We start from the raw sequence: 19,009 nt of genomic DNA on the forward strand, positions 1-19,009 counted from the left end.
ACTTTTTACACACAAAACAGTTCTTGTAGAATACAGCTTATTTGTAGGTTAGAAACTTCCTGTTTAGTTAATTTTCAGTAATTTAGAGACTGAAAGAATCCAGTTATCCAGGCACCTTGCTTTTTCTCTTATCTATAGTCTCTTTCACTACTCATTTGCTTAAGAATTAAGTATAAAACATTTATAGAATGCCCGCTGTGTGTAAGACATTGATTGCAGTAGGCAGAAGTAAGGGGGAGACATGGTTGGTTAGTTTAGCTATTTGCTTTTTAGTGCCTTCGGAAGAAGATTTTAGTAAGAAGGGAAATTTAAATTCTAAGCTATTCACTAAAATGAAGGTTTCTGTGGACAGATGAGTGGACATACCAGGAGTGGTTTAAAAGAATAAGCAACTTTCACTTGTCTCTTACCAGAGTCCTACAACCCAGGCTTAGTTGTATCATTTCTCATCGTGATTCTTATTTTCAGAGAGATTGTTAGTATTTTTCTAATCTTTCAAATTAGTACTAATTAATCAGTGGGCAAGTATTTATGTATACTAGGCCTTGTGAAATCTATAAAAAGAAATGTAGAGTACTGTGCCTATTCTCAAATGGTTGATCATGGTGCTAAGGAGAAAATTCTCCACTTACAAGACAAGCATGAGTAAGATAAGCAGTGGATAGACTTGCCTGAGAGCAGTAGCTCCTGGGTGCAGGTGTCCGTGAAAGCAGATAGTACCATGTGCCACAGGCTGTCTAGACTTTACAAGATTGCATTATTGGCCCTCTGTGTTTTGCTCCAAAACAGCAGCCAATGGTTGTTTTTCCCCCTCCTGCTTTATTGAGAGATATTGATATATGTTGTGTAAGTTCAAAGTGTACAATGTGATGATTTGATGCACGTATATATTGTAAAATGTTTACCACAGTAAGGTTAGTTAATACATCCTTCCCCTCAAATAATTTCCATCTTGTTGCTGCTGTTATGGTGAGAACTTTTCAAAAATCGATTCTCATAGCAACTTTCAAGTTTACCATACAGTGTTGGTAACCACAGTCACCATGCTGTACATTACATCCCATATCATGATACGTCCCTGCTGACTCAGTCAGGCTGCCGTCCTGATGCTCATAAAGATCTACGGGGCCCACATGATCTGCATTTCCTCCACCCCACCCCCTTCTCTCTCCATTTCTGATTCTGCTGCAGCCAGGCCCATCTTGCTATTCCTTGAGAACACCTGGCACCTTGCTGCTTAAAGGGCTTCATACTCCTGGAGTTTCATCTTCCTGGAACACTTTCATCTACATGGCTCCCTCCTATCATCACCTAATACTAGTGAGGCCTGCCTGGAAAACCCTATTTCTGAATTGTACTCGTCCCACCTCTCCTGGCAGTCCCTGTTCGTTTCCCTTCATTCTTTTCCTTAGTATTTTTTACTATGTTTATGTTGTCTCTCCCAAGTAGAGCATTGGCTCCACAAAGCCGAGGAATTTTTTTTCCCATGGCTGTACTCTTCATATTATAATAGTGCTGGCATATGCAAAAAAGTATTTCTTTAAATTAATTAATGTGACAGAAAAAAATGGAAAAATGAGACTGGCATTCTGGTTAAGGAAGACCGAATGAGCAAAGGCATGCAAGGAGGAAGAGGAGTAACTGTGATAGGTTGGGGGAGGTAGAAGAGGTGGGCCTAACCATAACAGATAGCTGGCTTCTTCTTTGAGGACAGTTAAAAATACAGTTAGGTCAATAAGGTGGTGCCTGAGACATAGGCCAGAAGACATTAGCAGCCAGGCAAAGGAGTTTGGATTCGATGTCAACATAAACAGTAGAGTTATTTATTTCATGTTTCTAAGAAGAGTGATCTAATAAATGGTGTTTTAGGAATATCAGTTGGGAATTGCTCTGAAAGGTAGGTTGGAAGGGAGAAACACTGATGCAAGAAAACCAACAAGGTTATTGCAGTAATCCAAACCGGAGACCTTGGGAGAGGGCGGTGGTGGAAGGGAAGGGAATGATGAGGACAGGTCAGATCTGTGGGGAAGCCAACAGCAGAAAAAAATCAAAGGACTTGGTAACTGTACTAAGTGAAGAATAAAGGAAAGTAGAGATCAAGATAACACGAAGGTTTCAAGACTGGGACAAGTGAGGATGTTAGAACAGGAGCCAGCTGGACAATTCTAGGGGCTGCATGGGTTGCTAAAGTAAAAGCCTTCTGTGTTTCCTTTGTTCCTTCAACTCTTTCTCATTCCCCAAGGAAACAGTGCTGAAACCAAATGGCTTTCACTCTTGTCTTTAAAATCAGCAAGAGCATGGGGCGCCTGGGTGGCTCAGTTGGTTAAGCGTCCGACTTCGGCTCAGGTCATGATCTCACGGTCCATGAGTTTGAGCCCTGTGTCGGGCTCTGTGCTCGGAGCCTGGAGCCTGCTTCAGATTTTGTGTCTCCCTCTCTCTCTGCCCCTCCCTAGCTCATGCTCTCTCTTTCTCTCTCAAAAATAAATGAAGATTTAAAAAAATAATAATAAAAATAAAATCAGCAAGAGCAGAAGGTTGACTCTAGTGGTCATATTGTGTGGACTTAATGCTGTATCCGTTGATAATGTTTGTCTGGTTTGGTGGGCCAGAAATGAGAAATCATTGCTATATAAAATTAAGATGTTTTATGTAATTCTTGCCAGTAAAATTTTAAAAAATTATTTTTGTTCAAATTTCCCTTCTTTATCTTCAGCAGTGATTTTTAAATTCTTATTTCCTGGTTATTATGTTGTAACAAATAATCATAAACTGTTTCCTAATCTCCACATAGTCTATTTTATTTAAATAAATGCACATTCTTCTTTCCATATAGAAGTAATACCTCAAACTTACAATTTCAGGACACCCCAAAACAAATGACAATATAGATTTCACCTTTTACGTTTTGTTTTGTTTCAGATTTGGTGTGAAGAAGAAGCCAATTTACATTAATGTTATAAGGGATCCTATTGAGAGGCTAGTTTCTTACTATTATTTTCTGAGATTCGGAGATGATTATAGACCAGGGTTAAGAAGACGAAAACAAGGAGACAAAAAGGTAATAGTTAAGTTTTAAGATGTTTATGAAGGTAATTGTTTATCAACTGCAATGAATAATTGCGTTTAAAATTTATTATTCATTATGAAGGTACTACTAGCTTATTGTGGAAATTTTGAAAAGAACCCAAAAGTATAAAGAAGCAAAAGTAAAATATAGTTGATATTTTGGAGTACACATAATTTTTTGTCACTTAAAAAATATTTTACCTTAGTTCTAGAGCTGAATATTGCTTTTACAATAGTCCTAACTAACCGTTTTCTATGAGACCATTATAATTATTCATTCATATGATGGTTTTGAGTAAGTACTTTGGTTCTCTTAGTCTTAATGATAGCAGTTTATATTGATTTGTGCTCATTGGCTTAGGAACACTGTTTCGCCAAAGCAGCTGTTTTCTTCAGGCAAGATGCGAATAATAATCTTACTTATTAATAAGCACATTCAGATTTGGGTTGTCTTCTATTTAAGTGCTCCTCCAGAGTAGCACCAGAGTTATTTTTCTGAGAAACCAAACTGATTTGTCAGTTTTCTGGTGGAACACCTTTACTGGGACCCCATTGCTCACAAGTCTGCCCAAGGCACAGGAGACACCATCTGATGAAACCCAAGACCGACTTCTCCTGCCTCATTTTCCCTCAGGCACCCGGTGCTTCAGCCACATGAAATGTCACCGTCTTCCAAACTTATTATTCCTTCATAATTTTGGCACACGTGTTGTCCCCATATTTAGAATGTCTCTCCTTCACTCTGGAAAACTGTCCACTTTTAAGGTCCGGCTCAAATGTTAACTGTTTGACAAAGTCTTTTCTGGTGCCCCTTAAGCAGTTAGCCGTGTCCTTTTTAAGGCTCCCAGGGTACTCCATTCAGACCCTTTTTTAAAGCATTTATTTGTGATATTTGAGTTATTTGTTTACATGTATGTCTTCTCTAAAAGCTTGTAAACTCCCTGAAGCAGGGGCTGTATTTCATTCCTCCCTGTTTCCCTAGTGTTTAGCACAGTGCCCAGTTCATCTGTTAAGTGCCTGGCAAATGAGTTGAATGAGTGAATTCTACACCTTTTAATGTATTCTTTTATGTAAAGAATTGCATAATCATGATGCTAGGTACTGGATATAATAATTAACATCCAACAATTACTTTTTCTCTTAAGTTAGATGGGCTTTCTGTATCATGTGAGCGGGTGATTTTCTTTTATTTACTTTCTTTATAAAATCTAATAATAAAACTCTTTTGTGACCTAGTACTTTACAGTTTATTGATAGTTATTTCTAAATTCACTTTAATGCTTCTTCCTCCTTTCCTTCCTTTAGTGTTTTAAAAGTTTAGCCTTCTCATTTACACTCTTTTTACTCAGTAAATGTTAGTATTCATCTCCCTCCTTTGACCAAAGGAATATTAATGTCAGTAAGGAAAAGATTTACAGTCACAGAGGTTCCTACATGCACTGTCTGTCACTGTCAGCCCTGGATACCATGCTTTAGTGGTTGCTGCCCTATGTAGTTTGGGGAATTAGGTAATAATAACACTTAACATAACAACAATAATAGTTCACATCTATTGAGTGCTTATTGTGCATCAGGTACTGTTTTAACTTACATATATGTATTTTTTCAGGTAGCCTGTACAGCATTTCTGTAGGGTGGGTACTGTTATTGTCTCCACTTTACAGATGGGGAAGTTGAGGCACAGAAAGGTTAAGTACCGTGCCCAGTGTTAATGCTACCAGTAAATGGTAGAGCTGGAATTTAAACCCAAGTACTCTAATTCCAGAGCTCACAGTCTTAAGCCCCCTGTACCCTTTATAAAGGAGGGAGGGAATGCCAGATGCTACCCAACATTTGTATGTAAGAGTTGTTCCAAAGTGGCATTTTCAATGCCCACAGAAAACTTCAGGCATTTTCCTTTCATATTTGAAAGTTTCAAGTAGATACGCCCTCTCAAGCCTAGAGACTTAACCATTCTTCCCCCTGATATTATAGGGCTTGGTTTGTTTTTGTTTTTGTCTTTTTATGTCATCATAAAATACATATTAATACATATCTGTATTTAGATGTAATATTAGTAACATCAACACAATGCTATGACCTTAATTCTCATGAGTACAGGGCCATATACAAATGCTTTATTACAACAATTACTTCATCTTATGATAGGCAAAATGGACTTTTTGGTCTTGAAACGTATTGAAATATACATTTTTAATAATTTGGCTTCTTTATCATGATACAAGTGTTGGCAACATTCTCGCACCTAAACCTGTATGATGTTGTTTTATTACAAATATCTCCATATCAAACTGGCAAGAGCTTTCATTAATTAATAAACTCATATCCATAGAGTTGATAAGACTGCATGGCATATAACATTTTTTAAATGGCAGGGCACTTGAAGATAAGGGGGATTAAAAGGTGGCTGTGATGACGCAGGAAGTACCTGGCAAAGGTTGGAAATACCTTGCATTGGCTTCACTTCCATTAAACTGTATATTGTTGACACCTCAAGTGATGCTTGGAAGCATATCAGATAATATGCAACTATTATGTTTTAAACTGCAGTACTCCATAATCTACATTGCTCCCTCCTTACACTGCCAAACAGTCATTTCAAACACATTTCAGGCATATGCGTGCCTATGACAGCTTTCAGTTGATCTTGTAAGGAACAAAAGATTTTTTGGGAAATTTCAAATACTCTGTTCTTTGTATTTTGTAGCTGGAGTTTTGCTTAGTATAATCTCTGGCCAGCATCTGGAAAGTAGGGATATTAAATAACCTAAAGATAAGCAATAAAAACCTATATGGAGAAATCAGTGATTCTCAAACTTCATAGTGTCAGAACTCCTTTTGCTCTTAAAAATTAAGGATCTGGAAAAAGCTTTTGTTTGTGTGGGTTACAGCTGTTGATATTTAGCAGTATCAATAAATGTATCGATTTGCTGGGAAATTTAGAAAATATTAATTTAAAGGTAACAGTTGGAAGCCCATCATATGGTATCATAAATAATATATTTTAGTGCAAATAACCATTTTCAAAAAAATACAGAGTTGTATTTTACATTTTTGCAAGTTTTTTTACAATATCTGGCTTAATATGGACAGTTGGATTTTCATATTTGCTACTGAACCAGTCTGTTGAATATGTTCCTTTGGTTGAAGCATATAAAGAAAATCCAGATTTGCACAGATATGTAATTGGAAAAGGGGGGATTTTAATAGCCTTTTTAGAAGATTGTAGATGTTCTTCTTAATATTACACTAAAACCTGGCAAGTAGTAGTTTCTTAAAGTCTTTGAAGTGTGGAATCCGAAAACACAGCAGTGAATTTTTTATGCTCTGCTACATTAAAATCCATTGATACATTTTATACTTTGAATGGATTTTTTAACAGAGCATAATTTTGTAACATCATGCTTTGGTCATTGGAAACATATTCACACACACTGAGTTATGTGGACCTTCCAAATGTTGACGCATTTGATTATATAGTACCAGAATATAAGACTGTTCATTAATATCACCACTGATCACATCAGAGAAGTCTTTAAGTATTGGGAAACTGTCAAACTTACGGTGGCAGATCAAGTTTTCTGAAATTTTATTTTTTTGTTTGAAAGCTTAACTTTTGTCACTGCCACAGAATTCTCAGCCTCAACACTGTTGTTTTGGGCCAGACAACTGCTTGTTGTGAGGGGCTGCCTATACACGTAGGATATTTACCAGCAGCTCTGATCATTGACTAGCAGCATCCCGTCCCCCCCCTTGCCTCCCCCGCCACCCACTGTGAAAACCAAAAATGTCTCCAGACATTGCCAGATGTCACCATTTGAAAACACTGGGCTACTAACACTGTCAGTTGTTTTCTGCCGAGTGACAGGTACACTGTTGATTTGGAGAAAATATCTACCAAATATCCAAGTTTGAATAACCATGGTTTGTCTCTCAGTCCTTCTTTCAATGTAGGCCTTCCTGTGGCTTCTAAATAATATTAACTGCACCTATAATTCTCATCACTCACATTTTCTAAATATGTAAAATTTATTTTATAAATTTTTCAGCTTTGAACTCCCCTATAGATTGTTAAACATTTTTTATTAACTATTGTTTTATTAGCAGAACATCAAGGTGGGGTTATTCTTAGAGTAGTTAACTTGCTCTAAATAACAGTCTGAGAAGGAGAGTCAGTTTATGTTGTTAAGTATTCAGTGGTCCCAGGGATTACAATTCCTACCCCAATTTGTATTCTTTTTATTTCTTACTCTAAATTAACTAGACTTAATTGACAGCTGCTGTATAATAGTGAATTTAGGATATTCTACCTAAAAATATGTGTTAACTTATAAAAGATAGTAATGAGTTTAGAAGAAATCCGTACTACCTGATTCCTGCCATTAACTTACAAAATATCGCCTCCGAAGTTCTTAGCAATTCACAACCCCCTGACCATGGTTTGTATATAGAGCATGAATTTTACTATTCTGTCTCATAAAGGCATGTGAGAAATTACTGTTTGCATAGAAAGTATTTTATTATATAGAAAAAGCATCACAGGAAAGCAATATAATTCTTTACAGCTCAGTAAAAGGTACACAACCCAGAGTCAGCCTTGACTTGTCTTCTTCCCAGGTTTCTGATTGAACCATAGGTGTTTCCTTTCACCAAAAGAGAGAAAACAGGAGTTGAAGAAAGAGATGATGAGTTCAAACTGGACATTATCTTTAGTCATGTAGAAGTAAGTGGAGTTAGCCACTAGAAATTGTATTTGTATCTCAAGAAATAGGTCTAAACTAAACTATAGATTTGGGAGTTAGCAACATTAGGTGGGAATTGAAACAAGAGATTGAATGAAATTGCACTTGGAAGACATATAGAATGTGAAAAGAGGACCAAATGAAAAAGAAAGAAGAAAATGAGGGGGGAGCAAGTATGTAGTTCCGGGGGCTGCTGGCGTTTAAGGGGTAGACAGAGAAAGAGGAGCACAGCCAGGGGGACTGAGGTCCAGAGAATCAGGTCCTTGAATGCGGTCCTTGAAATAGATGGGAAAATAATTTCCATTGCAAAGAAGTTAGCGCATTGGGGATTTAAAACTGTCCCTTAGATTTGTCAATGGGGAGGTCATTAGGGATGTTTGAGAAAGTAATATAAGTAGAATCCAAAGGGTCAAGGAGTAACCGAGAAATGAAGTTAAGACTGAGAGGAAAGACTACTCTTGAGATAGAAGTTTGGCTTTAGAAGGAACAAAACACATCAGGAAATGTTTCTTTAAGATGACAGACACTTGGGCATATTATGTATCCAAAGGGAGCAGGGGTGATGGATGATACAGGAGAGTAGAGAAAATTGATGGAGCAGGGTCTTAGAAAGGGGTGAGGATGGTGTGCAAAGATAGGAGAAGGAAACACCTCCTTAAAGATGAGGGCAGCAGGGGGCTAGAGATGCAGATAAGCTTTTGTCTAAGCAGGAAATGGAGGGAGCTTACTCTTAGCTTTGGTTTTCTATGTAAGTTCATTTGCAGAAAAGGGTTTGAATGTAAATATAATTGTCATCACTATCAAGCATCAAATTTTGATTAATTTTTTTAAACTTCAATTTTAAGAGTTAAGTATCTAATCTAAATAGTCTAGAGAATATTTGGACTTTCATGCTTTTAAAAATATCTGTATCTTGTTGCCAAAAAATTGTTCTTTCTAAACAGATATGGCTTTTAAGTGAAAAAGGTGATCATAATTTTTTGTTTCTTTGGTGTACTGAACCAGGTTTTGTGGGAGAGGAACAGAGTCTGGAGTGTTTTTATTTGTTTCTGCCTTTTATCTTAAGGACTTGAAATTTTATAAGAGAAAAAGATTTATGTATAGAAAATCCTATTTCTGAAATAGGACCAAATGTGTGCAAAGCTAATAAAAGCTAGCAGGTAAGCAGGAAAATTTTGATGACCATGCATTTGAATGACGTGTTCTGCTATGAATACAGAAACCCAAGTACTAATGTCGCCGTAGAGGAGTCAGTGAAACAGCTCATCTCAATTAAAATCTTCGGGGACCAGTTTATCAGGGTGATGTGCTAAAGACGGCATTGAGTTCTCTTAATTTGGTTTCTCTTGCTACGAAATGCTTTACTTTATTCATCAAATATTTATGTAGAAATGGGAGAATTTCCATTATGCTAAGACATGGCACATTCATGTACGTTCACCAGTTTTTTATTACTCATAGTCCGTTGTTTCCTCCACGTCTTCCTTGCTACCGGCCATGTTCAGATCGTCTCTTTTAGTTGATGGGAGCAAAACTCTGCCCCCAAATGATAAGAAGGAACCACACAGGAGGCAAAACCCGATCTATTTTTCCACCTTTATATTGTCTAATAAAATACTTGGTAGGTGAATTAGTTAAACTAGATGCTAAGCTTCTAAAAGAAAGAAGTCCAAATAATTTAAATAATATTTTTATACTTAAAACCCTAAAAGTGAGGGGCCCAGGCTCTTAGAGCAACTTAGCTCCACACTGTTATTCAGGGACCTAGGTTCCTTCCTTAGTGTTATTGTGCTGTTCTTTAAGACATTGTCCTTATGTGCTTGGTTGAATTTGGGTCACCACTATATCTGCCTTCTCGCTTGTGGGAAGAAAGGAAGTAGAAGGCAAGCAATTTCCTTTTTTTTTTTTTTTAATTTTTTTTAATGTTTTATTTACTTTTGACAGAGAGAGAGAGAGAGACAGACCATGAGCGGGGGAGGGGCAGAGAGAGAGAGGGAGACACAGACTCTGAAGCAGGCTCCAGGCTCTGAGCTGTCAGCACAGAGCCTGACATGGGGCTCGAACTCCTAGACCGTGAGATCATGACCTGAGCCGAAGTCGGACGCACAACCAGCTGAGCCACCCAGGAGCCCCACAGTTTCCTTTTAATAACCAAATGACACAGAACCTGTTCACATCACTTCTGCCTCCAATGCACTGACAGGAGCTTAGTCACATGGCTATACCTAACTGTAAGAGAAGGTAAATTTCTATGACTCTGGAAGAATGGATTTTGGGAGACTCCCAGAATGGGCTAGCAGATTTAAAATCACTGGCCAAAAGTAGATTTGAAGAATATCTATACATTTTTTTATTTGAAATACAAAAATACTTCAAGAGTTGAGCACAGGAATTAGGAGTTGGCTAACTATAGAATTTAATACATGCTTATTCATTAATCTGTTTTAATTCCAATAGTGGATAAATTCCCAAAGTTGTCCACAGAGCAACTCTGGAAACTTCTAATACTGTAGCATTTAGGGGCGCCTGGCTGGTCAGTCGGTAGAGCATATGATCCTTGATCACAGGATTGTAAATTCGAGCCCCACATTGTGTGTAGAGGTCACTTAAAAATTTAAAAATTAAAAAAGGAAGAAAAAATACTGCAGTATTTTAATATCCCAGTTTCTTATATTTAAGCAAAATCTTTTTAATGTTTGAGTCTTACACAAAATGGTGGTAGAGATTGTGCATTCACCCACAATCACCTTAATAATTCATTTATTTTCTATCTGGGACTTTAATCAGATAGAGGCGTAAAGGAGCAGAGCGCTTCTTCTGAGCTTCAGAGGCACCTCACTATGATCTAGGATCTTTTTTAAATTGGATAGGCATGGAGTCAGAAACCTTCCAATATATCATCACTCAGTTCATTGAGCCAAAGATTTCTTGGAAATTGGAACATGGTAGAGATACATACATCAGTTGTTTTATTTTTATGAGCTACAAGTTGGCATAAATGATAATAAAACTACTTTTTAGAAAGTGACTTAGGCCAGCACATCTAAGTCAGACCATCTAGTAAGATTGAGAAATAACATTATGGCCACTAAAATGGGGTTTATTGAGTCTGAAGAGTAAACTGAGGTGTTTTCACTTTATTTGTGTATATATAATTTGTGTTTGTGTATCTAGCTATAGAGAGATCCTAAGAGAATTTGAGAGAACTCTAAGGACTGTCAAAATGCTTCATGAAAAGATGTTACTGCCCCTATCTTCGTCCTCACTGGAACTGTGCCTTTAGTATTTATGTAAGTTCCCTGCAGTGCATTTACAACTACTGATTATGCAGACAATTTGCTTGGCAGTAGATTGTGTGCGGTAAAGGACACAAATGCATACTGCATGATCCCTCAAAGAACTTCTCTTTGTAGTTGAGGAGAGAGAACATAACACACATAAAAAAAAAAAAAATTACATGAAGCAAGTTCTTCAGGTAAAGATATATATGTAGATACACATACCTGGATCCTAAGAGATGGCTATTACAAGGCAGTATATCATTGATTTATAAGAGTCCAAAGAAGGTAAGAGTCACTTTGGGCCAGAATCATTGGAGAGAGTAGCTTCATGTAGACTACAATGGTGGAAGGAAGGCACTTTCAGAGGAAGTAAATGTAGTCAACAAAAGTATATAGATTTAAGGTACGTATCACATGCTTGAGAAACTATAAAACAGGCTAATCTGGTAAAGGTGGAAGTTACACATAGAATTAAGCTAGACTAGCATATTGAGGGCAGAGTATGAAGCATTTCTTAAAGCCAGAATAAAAAATTTGGATTTTTTTGTTGTTGTTGACACACCGGAAACCATTGAAGGTTTCTGAGTAGAGGATGTTAGAAGTGACTCCTTCCACTAATCTGATGCCTGTACAGAACAGGTTGAAGGGAGGAAGGTGGGGGAGCCCATTAGAAAGTGATTGTAACAATGGAATCACAGCATTGTGGGACCCTGATAAAAGCAAGGTTGAAAAAAGAAAAGATAGATTGGAAAGACATGACCTCAATGATGTTAGGGGAGAGAGAAGAAGGAAATGTTAGGAAATGTTCTGAGGTCTTCAGTCTGAATTACACAGGCAGTATAGTTCTGTTGCCTGAAGTATTGAGTATGAGGTAATAGTGGAAATTCAAATGAAAATGCACACGAGGTATTAGAAGATGAGAAGTAATGGATCTGGAGGTACAGATTTGGAAGTCCTTTGCCTAGAAATTATAAATGAAGCCAAGGAAGTAGGAAATGTGAATAAGCTAAGGAAGGGAGTGGGCAAAGAGAAGATAGTTGAGATGAATTTCCATAACTATTAGGAGGACCAAAACATGCCTTCAAAGAGGATAATAATAATACATTCAGAAAGGTACAGAGAACCAGCAAAGCCAGAAAGGGCAGTGTCCAAAGAAGTAAACAAGAATCTCTTAGGGGCAGAGAGACCAGGAGATTTCAGAAAGGAGAGGGTGGTCAAATGCTGTGAAGGTCAAGGAGAACAAGAACCAACAAGACATTGTACTTGACTATTAGGGAGGAGGGGAGAGAGACAAGCACAGACATACATACATTCTGTTTATCAAATGCCTACAGTGAACCAGTCGCTGTGGTAGATTCTTTTACATCCATGATTTTATTTCTTCCTCAAAGTAAGATCCTGTCCTGCTTTTTTAGATAAGGAACAAACACAAAACTTAGATTTTCTGGGTTCAGGGTTCAAACCCAAGTCATAGATCTTTTTACTGTATCATGGAAGAGGTCATCGGTAAAAGAAATGGGCAGATTGTGGACTGTGTTTGCTGTTGTCTTTTGAATGTTGCCAGAATAAAGAGACCACCCAACACTGGGTGTAAAGATTTTTTTGCCCTGTTCTCAGATTTTTGGTTGAAAGGGCCCTTTGAGTTTATCTAATTGCACAGATTAGAAACTGAGATTTGGAGTCCTTAAAGACTTACTTGAAATATGGTCAAACCTGCTTCTAGAAACTCAAGAGCCTTGACTCCACTCTTTCACACTTTGTCCTCTCGGAAATAACAGGTGGCATTTGTGGGTGTCTCATCACCACAACCCGAGTTCCCAAGTTTGCTCTCTGGTATCTCAGTGTCATTTCAGGTAGACGGGGCCTACTGTTAAAATGCCTGTGGCAGATAGTAAATGCTTGAGGAAGTGGAGTTGATTAATTTTACGTTCATACCCTGTGAGTCTCTTTCCCTTTTAATTAATTCAGTCAGATACCATGGACAGGAGGGCACGCAAGTCATAAGTGTCTGAGGTCATTTCTGCTTTTTGTACAACGAGCTTTTGTTTGCTTTAATGAGAAAAAGAGAGAAGACTTAAGTGTAGCCCTACTTTATATTCTTCTCAACTGGTTATTTCACATAGAGTAGCTTTAGCTTTATTTTTATTTAATTTCCTTTCTAAGGGGGATAGAAATTACAAATACACAAATTCAACATAAACCAGTATTTACACTCAAGGACAAATTATCTGAAGCGGGGGAGAGGGTTCAAGTCATGCAGTTAAAAAAAAAAAGCCCTCTTATATACATTGGCATAAAACAAAGACAGGAGGAAAATCCATGTATTTTCCTCAGTATCTTAAGTATATTTTCATTACCCACCCATCTCTTTAGTTCACTAGCTCATTCCACCTGCTGCTCCTCGTGTATTTAATGACTTACTTACCCTGTTAGGGTAGTTGATAGGTGAGACCTGGGTTTAGGGCTCACGTGTGCTGCTTTGTGTTTATTCCAGACCTTTGATGAATGTGTAGCTGAGGGCGGCTCAGACTGTGCTCCGGAGAAGCTCTGGCTTCAAATCCCATTCTTCTGTGGCCACAGCTCGGAATGCTGGTAGGGAGATAAAGCTTAAATTGATGCTCTTCTTTGTTTTCTCTAGCATCTGTATTTCACAAGTGTGAATGTATTCGTCAAGGGCTAAGTATAGGGAAATTAGTGAAAGACCAGGCTAAAAATAACATGTAATTAAGCAATTTCTAGTTTTATAGTTACCTTTAAGTGCATTGAAAAGTTTCTTCATACATCTTATCCTTGCAACATTTTCTCAGATGCTGGTTTTTATTTTTTTAAGTTTATTTCTTTATTTTGAAAGAGGGAGAGAGACAGAATTCCATGGAGGCCCATTTGTGCTGTTAGTGCAGAGCCCAGTGCAGGGCTCAGGCCCGCGAATTGTGAGATCATGACCCAAGCCAAGATCAAGAGTCGGACACTTCACTGACGGAGCCACCCAGGCGCCCCATCAGATGCTGGTTTTTATTTTTTTGTTTTTGGTGTTACATGTTTTGCTCTATTCCAGCAGAGCTCTTCATTTAGAGTTCAGGGGTTATTTCATAAACCTCGTTTTCTCCTAAGCTTATTGTTTTAGCCACTCACGTTAGATCAAGAAAAGGCTTAGTGGGTAAATCATTCACCAGGTTTTACTATTAACTGACTTTTTACTTTGAGAGAAGCCAACATTATGGTTGTGGTCTAGTTTACCAATAAACGTGAGGTGGAAAATAAAAAGATATTTTATCTTCAATAAAGAGTTTATTTCCTCAGCATGTGCAGAGTTTACAGTTTAAAAAAATGACACATTTTTATACATATTTATATGTTCTAATCAATCATTTTAATAGGAAAACTAGAAAGGAACACAAAGTTAGTATCTTCCTTAAAACTGTGGCGAGAAATGCAAAGAATGCCTTCATTCTTTTCCTCATTGTTTGAGACATGTTACTGGATCACTGTGCACCTTAAGTTCTTACTTAATAGATTATATCAGAGCATAATAACAGCATAACAAGCATAGGAAGAACATCTTCTCAATTTTTAGTCATTTCCTTGTAGAACAGGGATTGACAGATTACAACCTGGAGACCAAATTTGGCCCATCACCTATTTTTATAAAGTTTTACTAGAACACAGCCATCTCCCTTTATTTACTTATTGTCTGTTTTTATTCTGCAAAAGCAAAGTTAAATAATTGTGACCAAGAACATATGGCCTGCAAAGCCTAAGGTATTTATTACTCTCTGGCACTTTACAGAAAAAGTTTGCCGACCTTAGAGCAATAAAGGGTATTGCTCTTTTGGACATTATTGAGAAGATTTTAATTGAACTTCTTTAGTTTGTTCCATAGATTCATAGAAGTGGGAGGGACCTTTGAAATCAAGTACCCCTCTCCCCACGAGGAACATTAATAAAAGAGCATTAAGGCTTTGGATGGACATGTGTTTGTTTCCTCCATAATACATAGGGTCAGGGGCATCAAAAGTTCTTAGCAGATTTCACAGCCAGGTTTTTAATTCCTTTTCTTTGGTTTTAGGAATGTGGGAAGCAGGTGGGCCATGGATCAAGCCAAGTATAACCTAATTAATGAATACTTTCTGGTGGGAGTTACTGAAGAGCTTGAAGATTTTATCATGTTACTGGAGGCAGCTTTGCCCCGGTTCTTCAGGGGTGCTACAGAACTCTACCGTACAGGTATACAAAGGATGGGTTTCTTTTGTAAGCTGTCCTTAACTTTGTTTGCAACTTGAAAAATATGTGTGATTTCAGTTTCTTGAGTAAAGCACAAGAAATAAGTCCAGAAAAGCAGGTATATTGCCTATTTCTTCTTAACATTTTCAATACAAAACAGTGCCTGGCACACACACACACACACACACACACACACACACACACACACAAAATATTTTTTGAATAAACATGCATTAGATGATAATTAAAAGGCATTGTAGGAATAGTGGAAAAACATGATCTGCAGAACCAGCCTTAGTTAGAAATGTGTAATATTAACTAATTGCAGATACCAAACATTATGACCATATTGCACCTTAGATCTACGGGCCGAACGCTGTTTAAAGTAGGGGTGGGATGGTGAGACTGAGTCACGTTCATGACGATCATCAGCATGTGCTGTGTCTGTCATGGCTAAGTGTGCTTCAGCAGCCTTGACAGTGTGACATATCCAAAAGTGACAGTGCTCTGGTCCAGTCTGACTCTGATTTTTTTCCCCTGTTCTTTGCGAAGATGCAGTCTAGCAACTCTTCCTAGAGTATGCATGGGCCCTAGTTTCTAACACATAGAGAATGCAGGTTATGGTAAAACTAGCATTTAGTTTGAATATTTGAATATCTAACTAGCATTTAGTTAGATATTTTGTCTTTTTTTTTTTGTCATTTTTTAAAAATAAACTAGTCAGAACACCAAGCATTTGAGACTACAGCATGTAAGGTGACAGCCTACTCTTTACTGATGGTGATCCTTATTTTTATTATTTGACAGCTAATTAAGTCTGTAAACAGGTTGAGGATTTACATTATGAAGGAGTAAATCACAGTTCTAGTAGGTTCAGGGCACCATTTTTGTCTGAATGATATTAATGCAAAACGGTTGTTACCCGCCCTTCAGTGTGCCACGTTGACTTCATCTTTTCACATAAAGAAGCATCCATCGTTTGTTCTCACAAGTATTTACCTCTTCTCTTTCTCATTTGTAAGTAGGAAAGAAATCTCATCTTAGGAAAACCACGGAGAAGAAGCTCCCCACTAAACAAACCATTGCAAAACTGCAGCAGTCTGACATATGGAAAATGGAGAATGAGTTCTATGAGTTTGCTCTGGAGCAGTTCCAGTTCATCAGAGCCCACGCCGTACGAGAAAAAGACGGAGACCTCTACATCCTCGCACAAAACTTTTTCTATGAAAAGATTTACCCTAAATCGAACTGAGTACAGGTGTGACTGTTCGATTCTTGAACTAAAACTTTGACCCTGTCTTCACCTTAGTTCTCAGCTCTACAGCTCGGTTGCTGATAGGTGTATGAGACAATTTGTATTGAGCCAAGTTAGGAAACAGAAACACCGAGGAAGTAGATACTGGCTGGTAAGTTTCAGTGGCCTGAGAAGTTTAAGTTTCAGCCTTTTTTTCTTTCTTTCTTTCTTTCTTTCTTTCTTTCTTTCTTTCTTTCTTTCTTTCTTTCTTTCTTTCTTTCTTTCTTTCTTTCTTTTTTTTTTTTTACCCCCCTGGTTAAATTTTCATGGGAGTTATAATCTCCTGCCTGGAAAAAGCCTACACATCACCTAAAAATCAACACATAGCAGGTCTAGTCAGAGGCTAAATACAATTTCACAAAAAAGTTCTGATACTCCCTTTTTGATAAAGCATTTTTTTTTCAACTAACCATGAATGAAGATGAGTCCATTTGCTACTTCCACCTTCACCTGGAGGTTCGAGATACACACCTGTACCGAATAGTGTTATTAACTGTTGGGCAGTGTGTGCTTTGTTTTCGTGAATCCTGTCTCATGAAATTTACTGGAATGTTTGATCCTGTTTGCTGAGAATGTCTCTGCTGTAGTTGGAATTGCCCATATTTATGTAGGCCGTTTTAATATTCTTTAAAAAAAAAAAAAAGATCTTTAGTGTTAAAAACCAATTTTAAAATAATCAAAGCAGTATTTCTCATTCCTGTCTCCCCAGTACCTAAGACTGGGGAGACACTTCAAAGAATGCTGACGTTTTAGTTTAAGACTTCCACACATTAATATCAAAAAAGTAAGTTTAGTATTTGTTCCCCCATGGGTTATTTGTAAAGCAGTAAACTGACATTGGTGATTCCATATTATAACTCCATTAGTGAGCTGTGGTATGGGTAGGATTTTCCTACTTCTTCTGTACTTTTACTTGTAGACTATTTTTACTAAGGTGCTTTATAATGTGTTTTAAAGCATTGCATTTACAAAAAAAAGAAAGGAAAATGCTGTAAATATTGCATATTTTATGTATTTGGACCAAAAGGTTAGACGTAATTAGATAAAAGTGGTTTTGCACCCGTTTTATTAAGTAAAATCATCAGACCTACTGTTCTTGTAGTTCTCATTTAACTTTACTGTTAAGACATCACTGAAATGAACTTCAGTAACCTTTCAATTTTGATACACAGTACATTGTTCATAATTGGGGCAGTAGCTATAGTGGAAGGAGTACTGGACAAGGAGTCAGAAAATTTGATTTCTGGTCCTGGCTCTGCCGCTTATCAGCTGTGTGATCTCGGGCAAGTCACTTAACCTCTCTTTGCCTCAATTTCCTCATCTTGAAATGAGGATACTAATACCTGCTGTACCTACCTCGCAGGGGTGTTGTGAGGATTACATGAGATGGCATGTGAAAGCACTTTGAAAACTGTAATGCGCTATATAAACATAAGGTATTATGGAAACATCTTTAACATATGGTTTCCTACCATTCATTTTTTTAACAAAGAAAGGGAAAAGTCCACTTATTAGCTGGTTGGGGAAAAAAGTGAATCTTGATAGAAATTTGTGTTTGATAAATATCTTCTCTGTTTTATCTTCTCTGTTTCAACAACTATGGAAATACGAAACACCTGTGAACTAACTCTTAAAGATTCATGAACAGCTGCTTGAGTTCAGGAGGTTCCCTGTTTGAAAAAGACTTTCTTAGCTGACTCAGGGCAGGGTACAATTTGCTCTTCAACTTTGGAGAGACTTGTCTGGTTTTATTTTCCATTACCATTCATAAATGGTAGCTCTTTTTTACCTCTGGTTGTTCAGGTATATTTTGCAGAGTTTCATTACCCTGTGCATTCTTTGCCATCTTCCCCTTCTTGGAGTAACTGAGATAAGATTTTTAGACACGTTTTCTAAAAGAATAATCTTTACTATGTTTAGTTTAAATAAACACTATTCCTGAACAAGTCCTCACAAACTAGGCAAACATTTTAGGCAGACTACTCTAAAGGTTATTAACCGTACGGGAGGTGAGGAGGGAACACTACTTAATGAAAAAACATAGACAGATTTAAAGAAAAGCTAAAGGAAGTTGGTGGAAAGAATCAGTTTAGCGCCCTTCCCTCCCACCTCCAATAATAGGAGGATATTAAGAGAACATTGGCAGGCATACTTTTCTTACTTGGCTTTCTTTCTTTCTTGTGTATTTATTAACTTTTACAGATATTTGTTGAAAATCTATACAAATTATTCCCTTGCCCAAAAGCAAAGCACCACTTTAAGGTGATGTGTTTGACACTTATTCTGCTAAGGAACCCCCAGTATGCAGGTTACTCTTGGAGTACGTGCTAAAATCTTCTTGAGGTGCATTAACTCTTAGGAAACTAGAGTAGTATGGAGTGCCCTACATCATGGGTTCAGTCAAC

General features: G+C 37.4%; 1 protein-coding gene across 7 annotated transcripts in view; it reads left to right on the forward strand.

The window, feature by feature from the left end:
* The window catches only part of HS2ST1 (heparan sulfate 2-O-sulfotransferase 1), a 169,476-nt gene extending 152,575 nt beyond the window's left edge, over positions 1-16,901 (forward strand). For 5 of the 7 annotated variants that reach the window (XM_042952519.1, XM_042952522.1, XM_042952521.1 and 2 more), the window contains 4 exons: positions 2,920-3,058; positions 13,584-13,681; positions 15,156-15,313; positions 16,333-16,901. In XM_042952519.1, the coding sequence (XP_042808453.1) occupies positions 2,920-3,058; positions 13,584-13,681; positions 15,156-15,313; positions 16,333-16,562 (625 nt within the window). In that variant the 3' untranslated portion in view covers positions 16,563-16,901. The remainder of the gene's footprint in view (positions 1-2,919; positions 3,059-13,583; positions 13,682-15,155; positions 15,314-16,332) is intronic. The other 2 variants (XM_042952518.1, XM_042952520.1) reach the window with 1 other exon arrangement.
* Positions 16,902-19,009: the final 2,108 nt, after the last annotated feature.

This window comes from Panthera leo, chromosome C1 (assembly GCF_018350215.1).
Source record: "Panthera leo isolate Ple1 chromosome C1, P.leo_Ple1_pat1.1, whole genome shotgun sequence".
NCBI lineage: Eukaryota > Metazoa > Chordata > Mammalia > Carnivora > Felidae > Panthera > Panthera leo.